We start from the raw sequence: 21,977 nt of genomic DNA, 5'->3' as shown, positions 1-21,977 counted from the left end.
CTTGTGTACAAAGTTATCTCATTTAAACAAATATACTGAGGTATTTCTATATACAGAGGACCTTCTATGTGCACATGCTGTCTAGGAAATGCAAATGTCACATAGGATGATAAATACTGACAAGGTTATTAAAAAATTTATATGGAAATGCAAATAGTCAAAGAACTAAGGTAATCTTGAAGAACAACAAACAAAGCTGGAGGGCTATTTACTACCAGATTTCAAGATTTTGACAAAGCTATACAATTAAGACAGTGAGAATGGCATATGGAAAGATATACTGACTGATGTAACAGAATAGAAAGTCAGTAACAGACCTATACATATATGGCCATGTAATTTATGACAAAGGAAACAATGCACTGCAGAGAGAAATGCACATTTCAATAAATGGTCATTTGATATCACATTGGAAGGGAAAAAAAAAAAAAGAATTCTGACCTCTACCTCGCACCATACACAAAAATCATATGGACTATGGATCAAAACATGAAGGAAAAACAATAAAAATTTTAAAAGAAAACACTAAAGAATTCATGACAGAAGCATAGACACAAATTTCTTAAGGAGAATGTAAACATACTATTTATGAAGGCAAAGAAGGACAATTTGGACTACATTAAAATGAAAATTAAGAAATTCTGTTCATCAATAGACATCAAGAGAGTGGAAAGTCCCCCAAAGTAGGAAAAGATATTTGTAGCTCACACATCAGGCAAAGGATATGTATCTGGAATTTATAAAGAACTCCTACAAATCAGTAAGAAAAAAACATATTAAAAAAAATGGGTGAAAGACTTTGAACAAGCACTTCATATCCAAATGGCAGATCAACATATAAAAAGATGATCAATTTTAATTGTGTTCAGGGAAATTTAAATTAAAAACAGAATGTGATAACACTGCACACTGCCAGAATGCTACAATAAAAAAGCCAGCCAGTATCAAGCGTTAGTTGGTGAGGATGAGGAACAATGGAACTCTCATTCACTGCTGGCATGAATATAAATTGGTACAACCAGTCTGGAAGTTCCAAGTCCCCTCCCAGTTATATACCCAATAGAAAGACATATATTCATTGTACATATTCACCAAAAGATGTGTACATGTATATTTATAAAAGTACTTTTTATGGTTTTTAAAATGTGGATGCAACTCAAATGTCCATCTACAATAAAATGGATAAATTGTGGTATATTTGTACAGTGAAAGACTACACATCAATGAGAATAAATAAACTACAACTGTGCAATGATATGGATGGCTCACAAATGTAATGTTAGGGGAAATAAGTCAATCACTAAAGACTATGTGCTATATCAATATGATTCCATATATATAAAGTTCAAAAACAGGCAAAACTAATCTATGAAGTTTTAAGTGAGGACAATGGTAGGGACTTAAAGGGGGTTGGAGAGGGTTACTGGGTTCTGATAATGATCTTTTTTAAAAATCTGGCTGGTGGTTATACAGGTGTGCTCATTTTGTGAGAAAAAACAACACTAAGCCAAACACATTTATGAATTTTTCTGTCTATACGTGATAGTTTAATAAACTTTACATTAAAATAAATTAGCCAGCCTAAGGAGAAACTGAGAGGGGGGTTTTAAGCAGAAAAGGGTGACAGTAATGAAAAAGAGAGCCTCAGTCCCCAGTTATGGAAGGCTAGAGACAAATTCATTCATTTAACAAGCATTCCTAGGTACTAAGAAGTACCTACTTGGGGCTCCTGAATATTGTATTAGGAGGAGATGATTATACTCATAGAAAGGGAGATAAGGATCAATAAAGCTCTGTTGGTTACAGGTAGGTAGTCTGAACTCATTTTCTGATATAATGGAAACAGACTTCTAATAAAAAAGAAAGATTTACATTTTTGCCAGGGAAGATCCTTAGCCTTTATCTTTGCACTTGCAACCCTATGGCAACTGATTTGGAGGAGTGATGCCACTCCTCCAAACAAGACTGAGCTCCCTCTAGCACTTTTAACTAAGGAAATACCACAGGCCCTTACAGAACTGATGCAGTTTGTGCTGCCCATAGTTAAATGCAATATGGCGATTTTTATTTTTAATTTGCTTTAATTGTTGCTATGATATGAATAATTAATAGGCTGCCTAACCCAGTTTTGTAAAGTTCACAGTACAGAGAACCAGGAGAGAAATAACTACTTATAAAGGAGGCTTAAAAATGGTTTTAACTGCATAATATCAGAGAATTCAAAATATTTATTCATGATTTGTGGCAACATTATGTCCCACCAACAAAGAAACATGCTACCAAGCACTTCCTACTAAAAAATCCAGTCTTCCTCATCTATTTTTTCTCTTCAAGGCTGCTTAACGACTGTACCTATAGTACTGTTTAAGAGTAAAGTAGGTCAGTATTAGAAGAAGAACCTTGCTCTACGGTGGAGAATAGAAAGGTTTGGCTGTAAACACTTAACCTAGTTCCATCCATTCTAAAACAAGTATTTATTAGCATTAAATAACCCCCTGGACAATAGACTTGTTCAAATTGAAGCCTGTATTCTTTTCCCAAGCTTGTAAACTCCCTTCTCCACTGACACCTTAACCACTGGAAATTATGATGGTATCAGTGTCTTCACTCAGCCATGCCCATTTCATGTTTGGATATCAACAGAAAGTATTATTTAGATATGATGTTGTAAACGTATGCATTCCAGAGAAAATCTGTGTGACTCTAAAAGTTCAGTGATTACAATACACAAATAAAAGGGGCTTCATTTTCATTATTGGATTCAAATCTACCCTATCCTGAAAGAACCATGAATCAAGGAGGGAGGAATGAGAGAAAAAAAAGAGGAGAGAATGAGGAGAATATAAAGAGTCATCTTGAAAATTTTATAAGTTCGCAACTTACATTATATACACTCATTGTTTATGGATGTTCATGTATGAATGATAAACTTCAAGTAAAAAAAGTTTTAAAAGAACTCATTTTAGGGAGGACTATTATGTGTTATTCAACATTCTTTATTCTAAAAATTAAGAAATAACATTTTTGTATTTTGATTTAAAATATAATACAACATTTCCCATCTTTCTTTCAGCAACCGATCTTCCTTCCTCAACCTTTATTTTAGTATATAGATCCTTCAAAAATTGTCTATTGTAAAAAGAAACTTTAGCAATTTTCCTGAGAAATTTCTACCCTTTCTTTTTTAAGCATTCTAACTGAGAAAAACAAGTCAGTAGGACTTCCTTTCTTGTGCTCTGGACACTGACAGGCACCCTTCTGCCAAACACAGTATATCATGGACATCAGGCCTGGATTCTACCTGCACATTACACAAACCCATGATGCTAAGTGACCACCTTAGTTTAGTTTTACATTATGTCTGCTGCTCACATTAACATGACCACAGTCATTCCAAGGGCGGCTCAAACTAGGGGTGAAATACTGCCTGAAAACAGTTATTCCTTAACCTACTAAGAGCTTCAACCATGAGTTGTGTTTTTCCTAAGACAGGATTCACTGCTGCTTCTCTTTCAATTCAATGAATATCTTTTGGGAGCCGTATATCATGATCTAGAACAAGAATGACAGATCTAAATTAACACGACAGAAAAGCTATGTGATGCTGCCTCTTGGTTTCTCCACTTCATTCTTTGTGGCATCTAAAGGCTTCAGAACTCTGGCATTAATTAAGCAACAGTTTTATTACATACAATCAAAGCCTGAAAAGAAAAGCCTAACAGACAGCAAGAGGAGATTACAAGCCTCAATGAACAGTTTTACTTTTTTGTGGTTGCTAATTGAGGTATTTTTAATTTTTATTATATCATATGGAGTGCTGAAAAGGAAAATACTACACACACAAGAGAAGAATAACAAACCTAAAATGTGTAACTGTATCGTGATTTTATATAACCAATTTGCATATTTGTGTTTTTCAAATCCTGGCTACTGGTTCAATAAACATTTAATGAGCACCACAGAGAACTTTTCGTATGCTCCTGCCACACACACTTGCCATATCCACCCTAATTTCTTTGTACAGAAAGTCACAAAAGACTGGTTGAAAGCACAGGACCACGGGACCAGACAAACTACAATCAAATTCCAGTTGCAAGACAGTAAGACCTAAGGCAAGATGCTTGATCTCTAAGGTCTAGTTTATTCATATGTAAAATGGGAGAGAAACATCTATGATTAATGAGTTTGTTGTGAGGATTTAAGCAAGAATATATATAAAACCCTTAGCTCAGTGCCTGGCACATTATAAACATTCAACAAATACTAGTGCAAAAAGGCTTTCAAATGTGATGGTACAACCTCTGGAATTTAATATTTTAAAAATATATTTCATAATTATTTTATTTATTTATTTATTTATTTCATAATTATTTTATTTTATTTTATTTAAAAGTTAATCAGACCCAACAAATATAAATTGAGAATCCATCTTGTACAAGTGAAAATTAATTCTACAATGAAGAAAACTTACTTTTGCATACAGTTTGCCTTTTATAGGTAACTTTTATTACACATTTTCAATTGAGGAAAGCACAGAATAAATAATAATCTAAATCTCAAATTCTGAAGTTTCAGAGCACTAAATATAGTTTTTATTGGCAATGAACAACAACCCAGACAGCCGAATAAAAAATTAGTATATAAACTCTCACTTAGTACTTACTTTTATTGCAGGTTCTCATGTTATAATGTTGGCACAGCAGCTCCTATAGTGTTCCAGGCTAGATACATTCAAGTTTATGTTATTTGGTACCGTAACTTTTCTTGAAAAGCATACAGTATCTCTAAAACTGTATCACTGAAAATGGAATCTACTGTAATCTAGATACATGAAGTACCTATACCTCCTCTTTACCTTTCATAACAAAATATTAAAAATAGCTATATTTCATAGATTCAGTAAATTTGAGAAATACCCTCTTTTCCTTAAGTACTATCCAAAGAAAATGTTAAAGAAGAAAACTCCTTCAATGGACCAGTTTTAAAGTCTAAAATGATACTGATTTAATCCTAGAAAAATAATAAAAGGAAATTCAAAGAAACTGTATTTTTTAAAGTTCTATAAACTGTCCTATACAAGAATAAGAGAAAATATACAAGCTGGAAATGAACCTCACATACAGATGTAAATAAAGCCACTCTTTAGGTTGCCCATTAATCCACAAGTGGCATATTCATCTTATTTACAGTATTATACCCCCTGCCTTGATATTCCATTACAGAGTCACGCTACAGACTCCATAGTTAACACTGTAGGAACCATTTCTTTTTAAACATGGTTTTCTCTCTATATTTTCCTTTTGTCTTACTCCCAGGTTTAAAAAAAATCTTTATAATTTAATTTCTTATGCTCATAGGTATTCCTAGAAAATGTGGATGAAATTACAGAAATGATGTTTGAGGTACAAAACATAATTAAATTTATGTTCATCCTTCTAGAAATATTTTAACATTCCTGTTTGTGACGATCTTAGTGCTCTCTGTGAGCAAGTGCTCCTTACATACCTTACAAGTCTGGACATAAAATTTATGTCAACTTGAAATGTCAAGTACTTCTATTCTTTCCATCAGAGAACATGCAAGGGATAAAAATGACTATGGTGTGTGTAGTATGTGTGTGTGTATACCAATATTTGTTTTGTTTGTTTTTGCTTAATCTGTTTCTTCTTAATTGTCCACCCGTGTTCCAACCCTCCTCTCTGAAATAGAGGATTTCAAAGTCCAACTATTAATTCTGACACCCTCATCATGATGCCTTCTCAATCACTAAACCACCTAGAAGCATGGACAAAAATATAAAAATATTTACTGTGTAATCAGACAGTCTGGGCTTTGAAGCCTTAAGGAACATTTTTTTTTTTTAACTGACAAAATTTATTATCAAGTTTAACTGGGAACAATAATTTTTTTGGTATGAAAGGATAACCATTGCATGCTTACATTGTAAATCCTGACACAGACAGTAAGATGAGATCTGTATTCTAAATTAACTTTTAAAATAATTACTAAGGTATGAGTCACCACCTTGAACTTGTTGTCCAATATTGTTGCACAATTTTGTATGTAGAACAGTGTAATATGGGGCCATAAGATCATCTCAGAACCTTTAAAGACCTGTATACTATGTTTATAAGCTAGGTGATTATTATTGAGTAATAAGCATTTAAAAGTACATATTAGAATTATTGACTAGGTAGCTCAGAAGAAAGATAGTTAATTTTCTAAATACAGTACTTAGCACAGGTCAACCAGAACAAGGTATTTCACAAGCAATAAAAAGAGGAAAAAAAGATATGGAAATGGGAAGTGGGTGTGGCTCAAGTGATAGGGTTTCTGCCTACCATATGGGAGGACCCAGGTTCAATTCTGGGTGAAAAAGAAGAGAAAGTGTGCCCATGTGGCAAGCCAGTGCCTGTGCGAATGCCTGCATGGTGAGCCAGTGCTTGCTCAGTGAGCCAGTGCCCATGCAAGTGAGTCATACAGCAAGAGGATGAGGCATCAAAAAGAGAGAAGAAGGGGAGGGTCAAGGTGAAGTGCAGCAGACACCAGAAACAGAGGTGGCACAATTGACAGGGAAACTCTCCATATCAGGGATCCCCAGGATTGAATCCTGGTGTAGAGGAGAAAAAATGAGAAGAGAAGACAAAAAGAGAAATAGATACAGAAGATCACACAATGAATGGATACAGACAGCAAAAACAGCACAGCAAGAGGAGGAGAAGGGGAGAAAATAAATAAATAAATCTTTGGAAAAAATAGATATGGAAATCAAATGAAGAGAAGCTACAGGTCCTACAGGGGGAGGGGTGGAGGGTAGGAAGCAGGCAAAAGAATCCTAGTAAGAGAGATACAGGACTCCAAATACTACTTGAAAGGTAGCTACTTGAAGAGCAAGGGCTGCGAAGTCAGAGAAATCTGAATTCAAAACTTTTCTTAACTCAAAGATGTGAAAACTTGGGAAAAGCCTTAAGTTCTTTAAGCTCCAAGTTCCTTATCTCTAAGATAGAGTTATTATCATCCATTTCAGTTTGATATGGGGCTTAAAACAAGAAACACAGCCAGCATAATAGCACCTGAACATAGGGATTCAATAAATATTAATATATTCTCTCGTAATGAAACAGTCATTTTTCCATTCTTTATATAGGAACATATATCAGAACAAAACAAAACCAAAAAAACAACAAGAGAGAGAAGAAAAAAAGATAAAAAAGAAAACTAAGGGAAATGGATGTGGCTCAAGCAATTGAGCTCCTGCCTACCACATGGGAGGTCCGTTTGGTTTGGTTCCCAGTGCCTCCTAAAGAAGACAGCAAGCTGGTGCGATAGGCAGGTGTGGCAAGCTGACGCAACAAAATGATACAAGAAAAACATAGTGAGAGACACAACAAAGCAGGGAGCAGAGGTTCCCAGTGCCTCCTAAAAGAAGACGAGCAAGACAATAAGCTGATGCGACTGGCAAACACGGCAAGCTGACACAACAAGAGACACAAGAAGAAAAACATGAGAGACCCAACAAAGCAGGGAATGAGGTGGCTCATGCAGTTAGGCAACTCTCTCTCACATCGGAGTTCTGAGTTTGGTTCCTGGTGCCTCCTAAAGAAACAAGGAAGACCAACAAACATAGTAAGTGCAAACAATGAGAGGGTGGGGAAAAATAAAAATTTTAAATAAGAGTGTTCTGGATGCACTCCAGAGGACTAGATTGATGAAAATTTCTCTAAAGTGAACCCTCTATTGATAAGCTTTGAGATCAGTGGAATTTAGGGTGGCACACTAACTCTAGCTGTTAGGAAATTTTAAAGTTTCTTGGTCATTCAGCCAGTTGGACACTGCTGAAACTACTAAAAAGGGACATCTATTTTTAACACTAAATCTTAAGCAAATCTTACTGGAAAAGAATTCCAACCACAAGAACAAATATTGGCAGGATCACTAACTCCAGAATCATTGGACAATACCTTTTTTTTTTTTTGGTAGAATCCTGGTATAGAGCAGAATAGTCATTTAAGTTCATAGCTCATTTGCCTTACAAGCTGAAGTCACCACACAAGAATAAAATTTTACATGTATGGATCCTGAGCTCATGGGTACTGAAAGGTTCAAAAGGAAGACTCGGGTTTCATAAGCTTTGTAAGGGATCTATTTATACCATATGACTAAGAACAAATTTATTTATGGAGAGTTTATGAGCCCAGGCTTCTGAAACTGTCAAAGTAGGAGAGAGGAGATTGTTTACACCCATGAACAACCACAAAAATCCATAAAAGCTATAGGAATAAAAATATATTTTCCAGATTAAGGAACTGCATCATGCAAAATTCTACCAAGTAGGCTTTAAAATATTGAGATGTACAGTAGTATCATTCTCTTAAAAAGTGGAGGAAATAAGTCCTAGATGCTAGTTGGTATTATATCACTGATGCTAAAATACACTTTAGTCTGATAAATACAAGTCTAAGTTAATATTTTCAGGGAAAACTATTAAGTCAAAATACAAAACAAAACAAAAACTGGATGTGTTCTGACACAATATCAGGAACTATAATAGGAAAGAGCTGGTGATGGGTGGTTATAAGAGGAAAATTAAGTTCTTTTGTTCTATGAATTTTGCATGGCAGACATAACATCAGGGATTTAGTTTCAGTAAATACAAGATCTTAATACTGCACGGCTAGGGAGATGTTGTAAAGTTTCCATTAGTTATACATATTATGGAAAAAAGTCCTAAATATTAACTACAATGAGAAAAGATCACCCTATACCTAACTGAATATTTCATACTATACTTCAGACTCTTTCTTGCTCATACAGGTACCTGATAACTAGCTCTTATGATTTATAGTTTAAAATGCCTTCTAAGTCAATTAACTGTTAATATCGAGAAAAAGATATCTGTATTTATAAAATTCGGAAAATATCTGTATTTGTTTATATATCTACACATTACAAGCTTTCACTAGTATATTACTTTCACTTGAATCATTGAGCTTAAGGTTTAAGACTAAAATACTGATGGCCTCATATTATACTTTCACAAAATTAAAGTCTGCCAAAGACGGTCCAGAAAACAGGTGCTGATTTGGTACAGAAAATTAGCTCATTAATGTCTTCAACAGACTTATACTATATTTTCCAATATTACAGGGATGATTAACAAGGTTACAATTTTAGTGTAACTGAGCTTTAAATGGATGAATCAGCCTTTAACCTCAGTCACTGCATAGATTTTTCCCCTCTTCCTCCTATAAACACACCATACTTGATTGATATCCAATTCTCAATTATTAAATTGAAATAACACAGTCCTAACACTGAGAAGTCAATGGCATAGAAAAAAACCTGAATTTCCTAATAAACAGAACCAGGAAAAGAACACAATTTAAATATGTCACAGCTTACTGCCTGGATTTTGCTCCTCTTTTAAATAACTCAAAGTGACAGAAGTGTTCCAACCCAGAAAAACCTCATGCTACTTCAAGAGGAAAACTCTAAATTGGAGGGGTGGGATGGGGGAAGAGATTGATCAAAGGCAGAACCTTTTTAAAACTTAATTCCTCTCAGGATACCTGCTTTTTAAAAATTCAAAACTTAAAACAGTATATAATGCCAAAGAAAGTCTGTTGGTAATCAAAATCCTCAATGACCCCTGATAGGATTATAATCTTTCTGGTTAATAACACATCCATCATATTTGTGGCATTACTTTGGGAAGTAGGTGGTATTAAAGTCTGTAAAGACTCTATAATAGAAACACAATGCTATGTACAGTAATAAAAGGGTAAAGTAAAAGCCACAGATTTTTTTCTTTTCTTTTTCAGAAATTGTGCCTGGCATTGTGCAGCTGCGGTACTGCCTTCATCACTCCCTCCCTTCCCAGTCTTGCTAATTAAAAGGTTGATCACAGAACAATGCTCTTCTCATTAATTTCAGTGTTCTGATTGGACAGGATCCCCGCTTACCCCACCTGATCTTTTCACACTGCTGAAGTTAATGTGACAGGAGCCCGAAGATGGATTACCTGCTGCCATATTGCCCATCGCCTCCAATCAGGAGCTATCTGTGTAAACTGATTGTTCTAATTTGCTCTCATTATTTTTACAATATCAGGAGAAAATAACGCACACAGCTCACTGTCAAAGCCATGAAAATCAGCCATTAGTTAAACCCAGGCACTGAGTGGCTTTATTAGAGGCTCTGCAGTTTATTGATGTAACTCCAGTCAAACAAGGCAGCATTTGCTTCAATGGAAGGAAATGTTCATTCTGAAAGCAAATATTTATTGTAATACCCATAGCAACACGCTATTTGGAAGAATCTTGTTCTTATTTCAGAAGCTTGCTTTTGACACAAATTAACAGCAATTAAAGGCTGGGCAAGCATAAGAAAGTAGATAACATTCAATGCACACTCAGTTACATGAAATTCAGTCTGTTAATGCAAATCTATGATAGCTTTTCACCTCCTTATATCCCATATAAATAAGAAATCCTATTCTGTGACTGCAAACATTAATCAATAAATAAGGGTAGTTTTATTTTGTTCTCTAAAACAACAAAATTATTTTCCAAACCAGAAATTAATGACAGGAATCAAAATCATTTCTTTAATGGTCATACAGGTATAGTTTTAAATAGAAGAGACTGTATTCTTGCACAATGTAAATTTTCAACAAGAAAGATTACTAATCCTGTTATCACAGATATTCACAGTATATTTCTGAATTGGAAAATAAGCAGTGGAGTAGAGCCAGCTAAGCAAACAGCAAGCAGGATTTTGTTAGCGATTTCTTAAAGCAGAAGGTAGAACACTGCAAAAAGGTTGAAATTTAATGTGATAATATCTTCTTAAAAGATTTGTTCTGGCCACAAAGAAAATATATTTTCATGTCGTAAAGAAAACGCTAAACTCAAATAAGAAAATCATTTTAAACTTGCCATTTCTAGGCTTTTCCTGGCTATGAATATTTTGTAAAAATGTTAGCTAAATGCTGCCTGAACAGCATTTTGGGGGACTGGAGAAGGAGGGCATAAAATAATAGAAAGAAATACCTTTAAATAAAGAAATTTAACTAATCCACACACTCCCCCCACCCCCACGGTAGTACTAGAAGGAAACATGGCTTCCTCCTGTTATCTTTCTACACTAAGATTTCTAGGTAAAGTGAAGGCAAGAATATGCCCTTCTAGCTTCTTCCCTTTTAATGGCTACTTTTCTTTTTCTAAGAAACGTGTGCCATGCTCTTCTTAAAATTCCTGCACTAAAAGACTGCACCATACTGCACTCCGCAAAACGTGCTGATGGCGCCAATTACAAGCCCCCAGCCGAATGCTCCATCCCCCACCATTCCGGCAGATTTATGCGGACTCTTGCCGACGTTATTACAAGTCAGAGTTTATTGGGAAATTGTTACATTATGCGGAGTGTCTAACAAATTGCTTATGCTGCTATAATTGGATTACAACAGCCGCTTGCTCCCACCGGTAAGATTAGGCAAGTAGGACTCCTGCCGATCTCTGAGCGTTAGCAGTAATTTTATTTGCCTTGCCTCTCTCTTTCCTAACAACATGCCTCTCTCCCTGCCAGCTGTCTGCTGAAAAGGCACAGGCTTGTTCCTTGGCCCTAACAATGCAATTACAGCCCCGCAGATCGCACTGTTTGTGCATTAAGTACAGAGCCAAAACGAGGCGAATTGATCGTTTGACTTTTGGAGAAGCCATGTGATCTCTCTGTGCGGGTGATCCGACATGCATCAGCAGGCAATACTGCAGTCAATTCTTGATGAAGAACTTTATTCCTTCACCCCTCTTTTGCCCAACCTTTCTATTTTCACTGAGGAAGGCACTGACTGGGCTCTTCTCATGCTAATCTAGATCAATCAACAAAGACAAACTTGATCTTATTAGCTCCCTGGCTAGACAGAAATGTGAATAAATTCTAGCATCTTAAATTGTCTCAGTCAGATATATCAGTGGTTCCCAACAGTTGAATTGAACTGCTGCTGCTATCTAAAAAAAGGTTCAGAAAGAGTTCACTGAGGAAAAGAAGTTTACAGAAACACTGTAATTCAAAAGAACTACAGAAAGTTTTAGGTTTTGTCATATATTAATATATCTACCTTGGAATGGCTTCGTTTTAAGTTCTGTCTAAATTCAAGAGGCCATCAAGAAATAAGCACTGGGAAACGGACTTGGCCCAGTGGTTAGGGCGACCGTCTACCACATGAGAAGTCTGCGGTTCAAACCCCGGGCCTCCTTGACCCGTGTGCAGCTGGCCCATGCACAGTGCTGAGGCGCGTAAGGAGTGCCCTGCCACACAGGGGTGTCCCCCGCGTAGGGGAGCCCCACGTGCAAGGAGTGCGCCCCTAGGGAGAGCTGCCCAGTGCGAAAGAAAGTGCAGCCTGCCCAGGAATGGCGCGGCCCACACTTCCCATGCTGCTGACGACAACAGAACAGAAGTGGACAAAGAAACAAGACGAAGCAAATAGACACAGAGAACAGACAACAGACAACCGGGGGTGTGGGGGGAATTTAAATAAATAAATAAATCTTAAAAAAGAAAAAAAAAGAAATAAGCACTGAAATCTGTCCTGTCTTTCTCTGCAGATCTGCTCTGCTGGAGGATGCTGGCGGCCAAAAGGCAGAATCAATGCAGCTGAATGAACTTCAGGCATAAAAACAGCCAGTCTGGGCCCCACTCTGGCAAAGTTTTAAACATATTTTGTTGACAGCTTTCAGTTTCTTGTTTCTTTTTCTTGTATGTTTAACAATGAGTGTGGTAGCAAGGAGACTGCGAACAGGTACTGTGATTCTAGGGCATAATTCATGAACATTTTGGGCTGGGGTCTCGACATTTTTAAAATTAACTCTTCTTGTTTGGAAATGGTTTTGAATTCTACCAATTTTAATGCAGTCCAGAATTCCTGTTTACACTTTTCTCACCAATAGCATATGCTACTTAGGGTTCCTGAAGCTGATTACACAACAAATGTGCAGGCAATCTGCTGATCCATTTTGGTGCTCCATGTCTGTATTCTTAAGTATCATACACATCTAGAAGGGCATGCATTCTTGCATCCATAATCTGACAATCATGCAAACTCTTGTTTATAACAGGAATCCTTGTGACCTTGGGAAAGTCACTTTACTATGTATTTTTCAGAACCTCTCTGTAACCCTCATTAACACATACTAAATTCAGGTGAACATTTAAAAATGAAAAATATTATTTCTGAAATTCGTGCCTGCCTTCTTGAAACAGCAATAAACCTAATGTGTAATATATTACTCAATAATTTTTCAAATCACACCAGCCTCAATTATATGGTTAAATCTAAATATGTGCACTACAAAGCTAATGTTTAGAACTTGAGAGAGGCGCCTGTGTGAAAAATGGACCATCTGACATGCTACTTGTGGAACAGTATATTAAGGAAGCCTGTTAACATGTAGTTTAAAACTCAAAAGAAACTCTGAACAGCTGAAATGCCTTATAAATAGCACAGACCCAGAGGAAGTGCAAACGTCTGCATTGTGAATTGTAGATCTTAATTACCGACAATGGCTGGTACAGCAAGTAGCACAGAAAAAAAGTGAAACAGTTGCACTGTTCATGGTTGGCAATAATTCTTCAGGAAAATATTTACTATCAATCAGTTATGAGAAAAGGGACTCTGTGCTCGTAAAACAGCACGTTGCTTCTCATACCAGGACCATTTTGCTTCAGCATAATCTGAATTTAAACAGCTTGTTTCCTGCGGATATAATTTTGGAAATAAATAAAACAAGTCTTCTATCAAAATCTGGAGTGAGTGGAAAGGAACATCACATTTTTCTGTCTCAGTCAGTTGCAAAGAGATTATTAGTTTCAAGTGAAAAACAATAACAACCAACAACAATAACCAAAACATAACCCGTCTACAAAGGACTACTGAAGGGGTTTGTCTCCCAATCACAAAGAGGCAGAACTTCTCTCCGGATCAGAAATCTAGGTAGATGTGTGTAAAAAAACTCAGTTTTAACTGTAAATGTTTGTGTGTTTGTGTGTGTCTGTGAGTGTGGATGTAAAGGTTAATTAGGGAAAAGCCTGAAAGCAAAATTTTCAGTAATATTTTACTAAAGTCAATAAAAAGATAACATAAGAAATCAATGCTCTTCAGTTTCCAGTTAGCTTTCCTCACCAATTAAAAAACATTGTGATGGTTGACAGCTAGGCACAATGTAATTATGGATTTTAAAGCCTAAGTTGACAGTCAATAATGACTGTCCATTTAAAGCTACAATAAATACAGAGCTCATCATGTTCCAGGCACAAGTCTCATGAACTACAGGGCTATAATTAGTAAGAAAGGAGGTTTCTGAAGAAAATAAAAGCCCTTTCAATGCTTCCAACTACTACCTGGATTGAATTACACTGATAAAATGACCCCACCCCTATTTTCATTTTAAATTATTTTCTTAGACCTCATTCTTCAAGTTAAAGATTTAGAAGATTATCATCAACTAGGGTAGCTATAGTGAAATCTTTTATTGTTTTACAGCTTTGTTTTCTTATACCCTAAAAAGGACTAATGGGTACCTTTTTTCATAGAGCTATTGTGAGACTAAGACAATTCTGGCAATGATGAGTCATGTGCAATGTTCTATAGGGGTCTGAGCATAATAATATTTGCTATGTTTTAAAGGGAATAATTGATATTAATATCTTCATTAAAACACATATAAACTATATTCAATAATAAGGTTTTAGGGTACGATTAGTATGCCACCCAAACAAAAGTCACTCTTTATCTGAATTAATTTGCTTTGAAACAGAAGACAAAAATGGTTACTATCACTATATTATATTAATAGTTGCTCTCATATGGAGGTGGATGACATACAAGGCCACTTTGGAGCATAATCTGAATCAACACCAGATACTTATACAAAGTTAAAAATCACTGTAGCAGATGAAACTATTCACTGGGGCTAAAGGTGAGTAACAGGAAATAGAGATAAGCTTGAAGACCTATAAAAATAATGGCAAGTATTTACCTTTCAAAGATCAAACAATAAATGAAGCCAGTAGAAACACCGTGGGATCATGTGATACCATACAACACATTTAAATAAATAGGAAAACTCTTTCAATATTTCCATGTTCTTGATACCTCACTGGAGACTGTTTCAAGGAAGAAATTTTTCCAAATCTTTGTTTTTTTTTAACAAGTCAATTTATTGATACATATTAATAAAGTATAAAATCATCAAAAGTGTACAATCAATGGTATTTGGTATGTTTTTATTTGCCGTCTAACTGACTACTGGTTCAAATCTAAAGCAGAAAACTAGAAGACAGGATATGGGCCAGTGAATGCAACCAGCAAGTTAGGTGGTTTCCAACACAAAATGATAGAAATCATCATGAAATTAGGGTATTAAAGGGTACAATCATCAGAATAATGTTAAAATAAGCAAGAATGGGGTGAGACGGTCATTATCTGGGAGCCAGTGAAACAGACTGATGAGCATCAATGAGTAAACTAATTTCCTCACACAAGAGCATTAAAAGAAACTATGCCATTGTGCTAGATGCCAGAAGATTTCTAACCATGTACCACTAAAGAAGAAAGTAGGAGAAAACAAAAGCACACATCATAATGACACACACCAACATAACTATGTAGATTAGAAATCCTGGCTTCCAAAGTATGGAGAAAACAAAAGGAACAGATGCTCACTTGGCCAGCTCTCAATAACACTCATTAAAATCATCACCCTGTCCTTGGATAGGTGGTCATGCTAAGATTTTACCTTGTTTAGCCAGAAGTCATGCACTTGTGATGAAACTGAGAGCAGCAGGGCCAAAAAGGAGAAAGATTATTTTTGAAGCCCCCTATAGCTGTACTCCACTTCCTCATGCATAAATGCTAGATATAAAATAGCATTTACTAACTGCATTAAATGACCAAAAAATAAATATGTAATCTATAGTATTCATATTTTGCAGCAATTATAAGCATTTAAATGATGAACTTAATTCTTATTTTAATAAGTTCTGACATTTCTTACAAGAACCAGTTCAATGGTACATTTCGTATGATATATTTTCAGTTGATAATCTAGGCCCAGACACTACTGCACGTTTTAAGAAAAAAAAAAAAAAAAAAAAATCCCTGTCCTTGGATTTTGTAGCAGAGGATGGTGACTACATGATACTGTCTTCTGGCTCTAATAATAAAAATAACTGAGGGACCTGGGTGTATGATATAGCAGCTTAAGCTAAAGTAGTTAAAGTTGAGGGTACTGTAACAGTGCTAAATTCCTGAACAGCCATAAAGGTAATAATTTTGCAGATATGCAAAGTAAACTCTAGAAACAGCATTCATACGGGAGTTTTACTTATTCGTGAAATAATCAAAATGGCTGTATCTAAATTTAGATCAATGTTCCAAAGTAAAGAGAAACAATAGGAAAATTTGAGTCATTGTTGGTAGGCCTTAGCTCTCTAATACTTAAGATTATTTTTTAAACAAGACTGTAAATATGGAACACATTATATATGACAAAAGGTATAGCTGATATACATGACTAAACATACTTGTCCACTTAGAGCAAGATCACCATTAGCAATATTTCTATCAGTTGCCACTCAATATGTAATAATAATGATATAATAAACGGATGTTCTTTAGGATGTTTCACAATCCTCGCGATGGTGTACTCAATTTCATTGTATTTAAAAATAACAAATTTATGAAGTAACAATTGTACTTATCTTACACAATCTTAACTGATTTGTGACAATCCTAAACTAGTATTAAGCATCAAAAGTAAATTAGTATGGGGAGCAGATGTAGCTAAAGTGATTAAGTGTCTGCTTCCCACATACAAGGTCCCGAGTTTGATCTCTGGTACTTCCTAAAAACAAAACAAACAAAAAAAAACAACTTGGGAGAGCCAGTGTAGCTCAGGGGTTGTGTGCTGACTTCCCACATACAAGTTCCCAGGTTCAAATCCTGGTCCCAGTACCTCAAAAAAAAAAAAAAAAAAAAAAGTGTATTACTCTAAAGTGTGACCGGAATACATAATCAAAAGATTCTACAGCAATTAAAGAGAAGAATCCAAATTACAACCTGCTTTGAAAAAGTGATTCCTGCTAGTACTCTTTCCTTAAATATATACAGTCCTACAATAGTCTTTAATAGCAATACTGAGTGAAGATGCCTATAGAGAAAACATTGTTATTGTGTGGTACAATGTACGAATGGTGAGTAGTAGTATTACTTACTTTGGCCACACAATTTTCAGTCTTCATAGTAGTGCTTCCTAGACATACTGTTTCTTGGTTTAAGCAGAGTCTGGCACAACTGTTGTAAGTCTGTAAAGAGAATTTTTTAGAAGCAGGTTTGAATATTGAAATACTGCCACATACAGTTTTTTAATTCTGCCGAATTTCTCCAAATTAATGCAAAAGATAGATGCTATTTGTAAATTCCAGGTTTATGGGGGCTGAGGGACAAAGCAGAAGGAGGACAAGAAAGTAAAACCCCGTAACATGGAACATGGAACAATCACCTGAGCAGAGGTGCCTGATTGGTGCTATGGAAGATGGGGGCATTAATTATGCAGTTTTTAATGAAATTTTAAAAATTTAGTTCTGTATAAAGCAAAGCAGTTAATATTCTGAGAAAAGGTCTATTTTTCTTGTTTATTCTCCTAAATCTTCAAAATCAAGACCTGAAAGTATATCAAGACCTGAGAGGACATGCTTGGTATTCAGAACAGGGGGTAAAAAATTTTCAAACTATCCAGAAGAAAACGATTCTAAAACCAATCATGAACTCTCTGAAAGAAAATCACAATGCAAAGATAAATATATTAAGCTTTGAATTTTACATTAAGAAGAGAAAAGGAAAAACAAAAATTGAGAGCAGGACATAGGAAAAAAAGACAAAGCTCCTTTCCAGGACGAAGACGGTGGTGTAAGACACTACAGGACTCCATTCCCCAAACAAGTTTTGAAAACTAGCAACTACTGGAAAACATCTTTCTCAAAGCTCCAGAAAACAGTTATAGGACTAGAGTAATAGAGTAAGTACTGAATTAAGAAAAAGCTTACTTAAAAGTGGTACCATCTCCTGGCCACTGTCACCTGGCTGGTCCCTTCAACACCCCTCAATGGCTCAACAGGAAGCTATCCTGAATACCCAGTGCAGGTCCCTAATCCTGGCTCTAGTAGGAGCAGAGTAACCCTCATGTACATGTTGGGAGCATATATGTCTGGCCTAATCAGTCTGGTGATGGCCTGGGGAAGTGGCAGTCCTACAACTGGTCCTGTGCACAGAAAGCGGCCCACTGAGCTCTCCTACGGAACACAAGTCATGCTGCCTGGGACAAGGGATTGCTGGCTGTAGGACTTACAGTGTAGTGCTTGGGAAAAGGGGACCTTTGGATATAAGCACAGAAAGGATCCTGGAGGTCCCCAGACTCTGGTCTGGAGCTATTCTCTAAACTCATGTTATGGACAACCCCTGAAGGAGAGCAGTGGCACAGGTCAATCTGCAAAGAATGGGAAAGAGGTTTTTTGTTTTTGTTTTTCCTTTCCTTCTTCAACATCTTTCTGTGTGTCACCTCCTGACATTCAAGGAAAGCTCTGTTACAACACTAACAGATACAAGCTTAAGGAACAGATGCCTCAGAGTCTAAAATCCAGCAATACCACATTAAAATATCAAAATGCCCAGGTTTCAACAAAAGGTTACAAAACAAAGAAACAGGAAACGATGCCCCATGCAAAGGAGACGATTAAAGCATTAGGAAGCATTAATGAGGAAGACCAGACCTGGGACATAACAGACAAAGACTTTTTAAAAAAATGGTCCTGAATATGATCAAAGAGCTAAAGGAAAACACAAAGAATTAAAGGAAATCAGGAAAACAATAGATGAACACAAAGAGTATCAAAAGGGAGATGGAAACTATGAAAAGGGACCAAATAGGGCTAAAGACCACAGTAACAGAAATTTTAAATTCCCTAGATTTCAACAGTAGATTGCAGCTGGCAATAAGAAAAAATCAGTATACTTTAAGATAAGTGAAATCATTCAGTCTAAGGGGCAGAAAGAAGAATGAAGAAAGGTGAACAGAGTCTGTGGAATCTGTGGGACACCATCAAGCATACCAATATATGTATTGTGGGAGTCTTAGAAGTAGAAGAAAGGAGAAGAGAGACTATTCAGAGGATAATCGCTGAAAACATCCCAAATGTAATGAAAGACACTGTCCTGGTTTGGATCTTCTGTGGACCCCAGAGAATCCTGTTCTCAGGATGAACCTATACCTGTACCTTTGAACTTATTGCCATGTGGTAGGACTGTTCAGTTAGATCACTTTCAATAGATGGCTTCTTAAAAGTAAAACGCTTTTGATTAGATTGTGGGTGTGGGACCCTTTGATTGGATAGAATTCAGTTGGGGGCGTTTGATTAGAGCACTTAAGTGAGGTGTGACCCAGGGTAGATCTCAGCCCTCTTGCTGGAGTCTTATATAAGCAAAGAACTGAAAGGAGAAACACACAGAGAAAAGAAAGCCACTGACACTTTACTTTGCCATTTGAGAGAACTCCAGGATCGCTTACAGCTGCTGAAAGACAGAGAAACCCTGAGAGGCTGAGGAAAATGAGCCATGTGCCTAACTGCCCATAGCTGAGCTCGGGGAGAAAAGGAGCCTGGACCACCACCAGACCTGCCATTTTGCCTTGCCACATAGTAGGCATCCAGAATCTGCAAGCAGTCCACCTTAGGGAGAAAGTATTTCTGATGATGCCTTGATTTGGACATTTTCACAGTGTTGAAACTTTAACTTTTACCCTAATAAAGTCCTTTTATAAATCGAATCCATTTCTGGTATATTGCTTGGTTAGTATTTAGTAAAAACTAAAACAGACATGAGTACATGTATCTAAGATGTTCAACAAACTCCAAATAGTATGAACCCAAAAAGACCCACACTGTGCCATCTTATAATCAACCTGCTGAATGCCAATGATAGAGAATTCTGAAAGCTTCAAGAGAGAAGCAATATCACATACAAGGGAGCCTCAATAAGATTAAGTGCCGATTTCATATTGAAACCATGGAAGCAAGAAGGCAGTGGCATGATATTTAAAGTGCTGAAAGCAAAAAATTGCCAATCAAGAGTTTTATATCCAGCAAAACAGTCTTTTGAAAATGAGGGAAGGATTAAGACATTCCCAGAAAAAAAAAAGAAGGGAATTCATCACTAGGTCTGCCCTAGAATAAATGCTGAAGGGAGCTCTACAGGTTGGAAGGAAATGACAATAGACAATAGGACTGAACCTGCATGAAGAAATAAAAATCACTGTTGAGGGTAATGATACGGATAAATATAAATGACAGGACTATTGTATTTTTGGTTTGTAACTCCACTTTTTACTTTAATTTACTTTATACAGGATCTAAATGGCAAATATACAAAATTTAATATAAATCAGTGGTTTTGGGCTCACAAGATATAAACATGTAATTCGTGACAAGGACTACAAAAAGGTATGGGGATGGAGGGATATAGGAACATAGTGTGTAATTATAGTGAAGTTAAGTTGGTATTAAAGCAAAAGAAATTGTTGTAGATTTAGAATGTTAAATTTAAGCTCCATAGTACCCACAAAGAAAATATCAGAGAATATGCAAACTTATAGAGACAGAAAGTAAAGTACAGGTTACCTGGAGCAGTGGGCAGAGGCAATGGGGAGTTAAAGGAAAAGAAGTTCTAGAAATGGATGTGGTGAAGGTACTGCAACAGTGTGAATGTGATTAATCCCACTGAATATGTGCTTGCGATGAAGCTTTCTGTTGTATATATGTTCCCACAATTAAAAAAAAAAAAAGGAAAGAGTAAGATAATTACAATTAAATGCAATACAGGATATTGTACAGGATCTTGCAAGGTAGGAGAATAGGCTCAAAAGGACATTATTGGGTTATATGAAAAAACTGGAATATAGAATATAAACTTTATATCAATGTCAAGTTTCTTGAACTTGATAAGTGCACTTAAGGTAGTTACATAAGTGAATTCTTTGTTCTTACGAAAAGTACATGGCTGTATTAAGTGTTCCAGGAGCACGATATATACAACCTACGCTGAAGTGTTCAGAAATGGATTGATGAACAGATAGATAAATGAGAGATAAACTAATACAGCAAATGGGGCAAAATATTAAAATTGGTGGGTCTGCGTATCTGGGGTATAAGGGTATGTTGGAGTACTCTGAATGGTTGTTTGCTTGTGTTTGTAATTGTCTTGTAGGCTTGAAAGTATTTCAAAATAAAAAGTTAAAAAAAAAAAAAGAAAAGATAACCAACATTTATTTAGATTTAAAATCATCCCATAAGTATATCTAATAGTCTGTTCAGGAGATAAATTAGAATAGAACTTTGCGAAATGGGTTAAAATGCACTGATTATATCTGATAGTAAGCAAACTCAATACCTGCTCAATATAGTCATAAAAATAAAATGCTTCCTTTTAGTCTTAAGTTTTTACTGGTGGCATAAATAATGGTTCTTCAAACTTTAGCATACATCAGAAACACTTTATTTTCCTTTTAAACAAACTGAAATTTCAAAAATGTATGCATCTGGGAAATGGATGTGGCTCAAGCGACTGGGCTCCCATCTACCATATGAGAGGTCCAGGGTTCGATTCTCAGGGCCTCCTGATGAAGGCAAGCTGGCCTGAGCAGTGAGCTGACCCAAGCGGAGAGCTGGCCTGCACAGAGAGCTGGCCTGAGTAGAGTGCTGGCCCGTGCAGGAGAGCTGGCCCATACAGAGAGCTGGCACAGCAAGATGATGCAACAAAAAGAGATACAGTGGAGAGACTATAAGAGATGCAGGGGAGGCGGACTTGGCCCAGTGGTTAGGGCGTCCGTCTACCACATGGGAGGTCCGCGGTTCAAACCCCGGGCCTCCTT

The 21,977-nt window shown here is 36.3% G+C and overlaps 1 protein-coding gene across 9 annotated transcripts in view; it reads right to left on the bottom strand.

The window, feature by feature from the left end:
- The window catches only part of BTRC (beta-transducin repeat containing E3 ubiquitin protein ligase), a 228,204-nt gene that overhangs the window by 62,221 nt on the left and 144,006 nt on the right, over window positions 1-21,977 (bottom strand). For all 9 annotated transcript variants that reach the window (XM_058298531.2, XM_058298529.2, XM_058298530.2 and 6 more), the window contains one exon: window positions 17,272-17,361. In XM_058298531.2, the coding sequence (XP_058154514.1) occupies window positions 17,272-17,361 (90 nt within the window). The remainder of the gene's footprint in view (window positions 1-17,271; window positions 17,362-21,977) is intronic.

The sequence above is a fragment of the Dasypus novemcinctus genome, chromosome 6 (genome assembly GCF_030445035.2).
Source record: "Dasypus novemcinctus isolate mDasNov1 chromosome 6, mDasNov1.1.hap2, whole genome shotgun sequence".
NCBI classification, from domain to species: Eukaryota; Metazoa; Chordata; class Mammalia; order Cingulata; family Dasypodidae; genus Dasypus; species Dasypus novemcinctus.
Note: the sequence above shows the minus strand (reverse complement) of the source record. Positions and strands in the feature narration are given on the sequence as shown.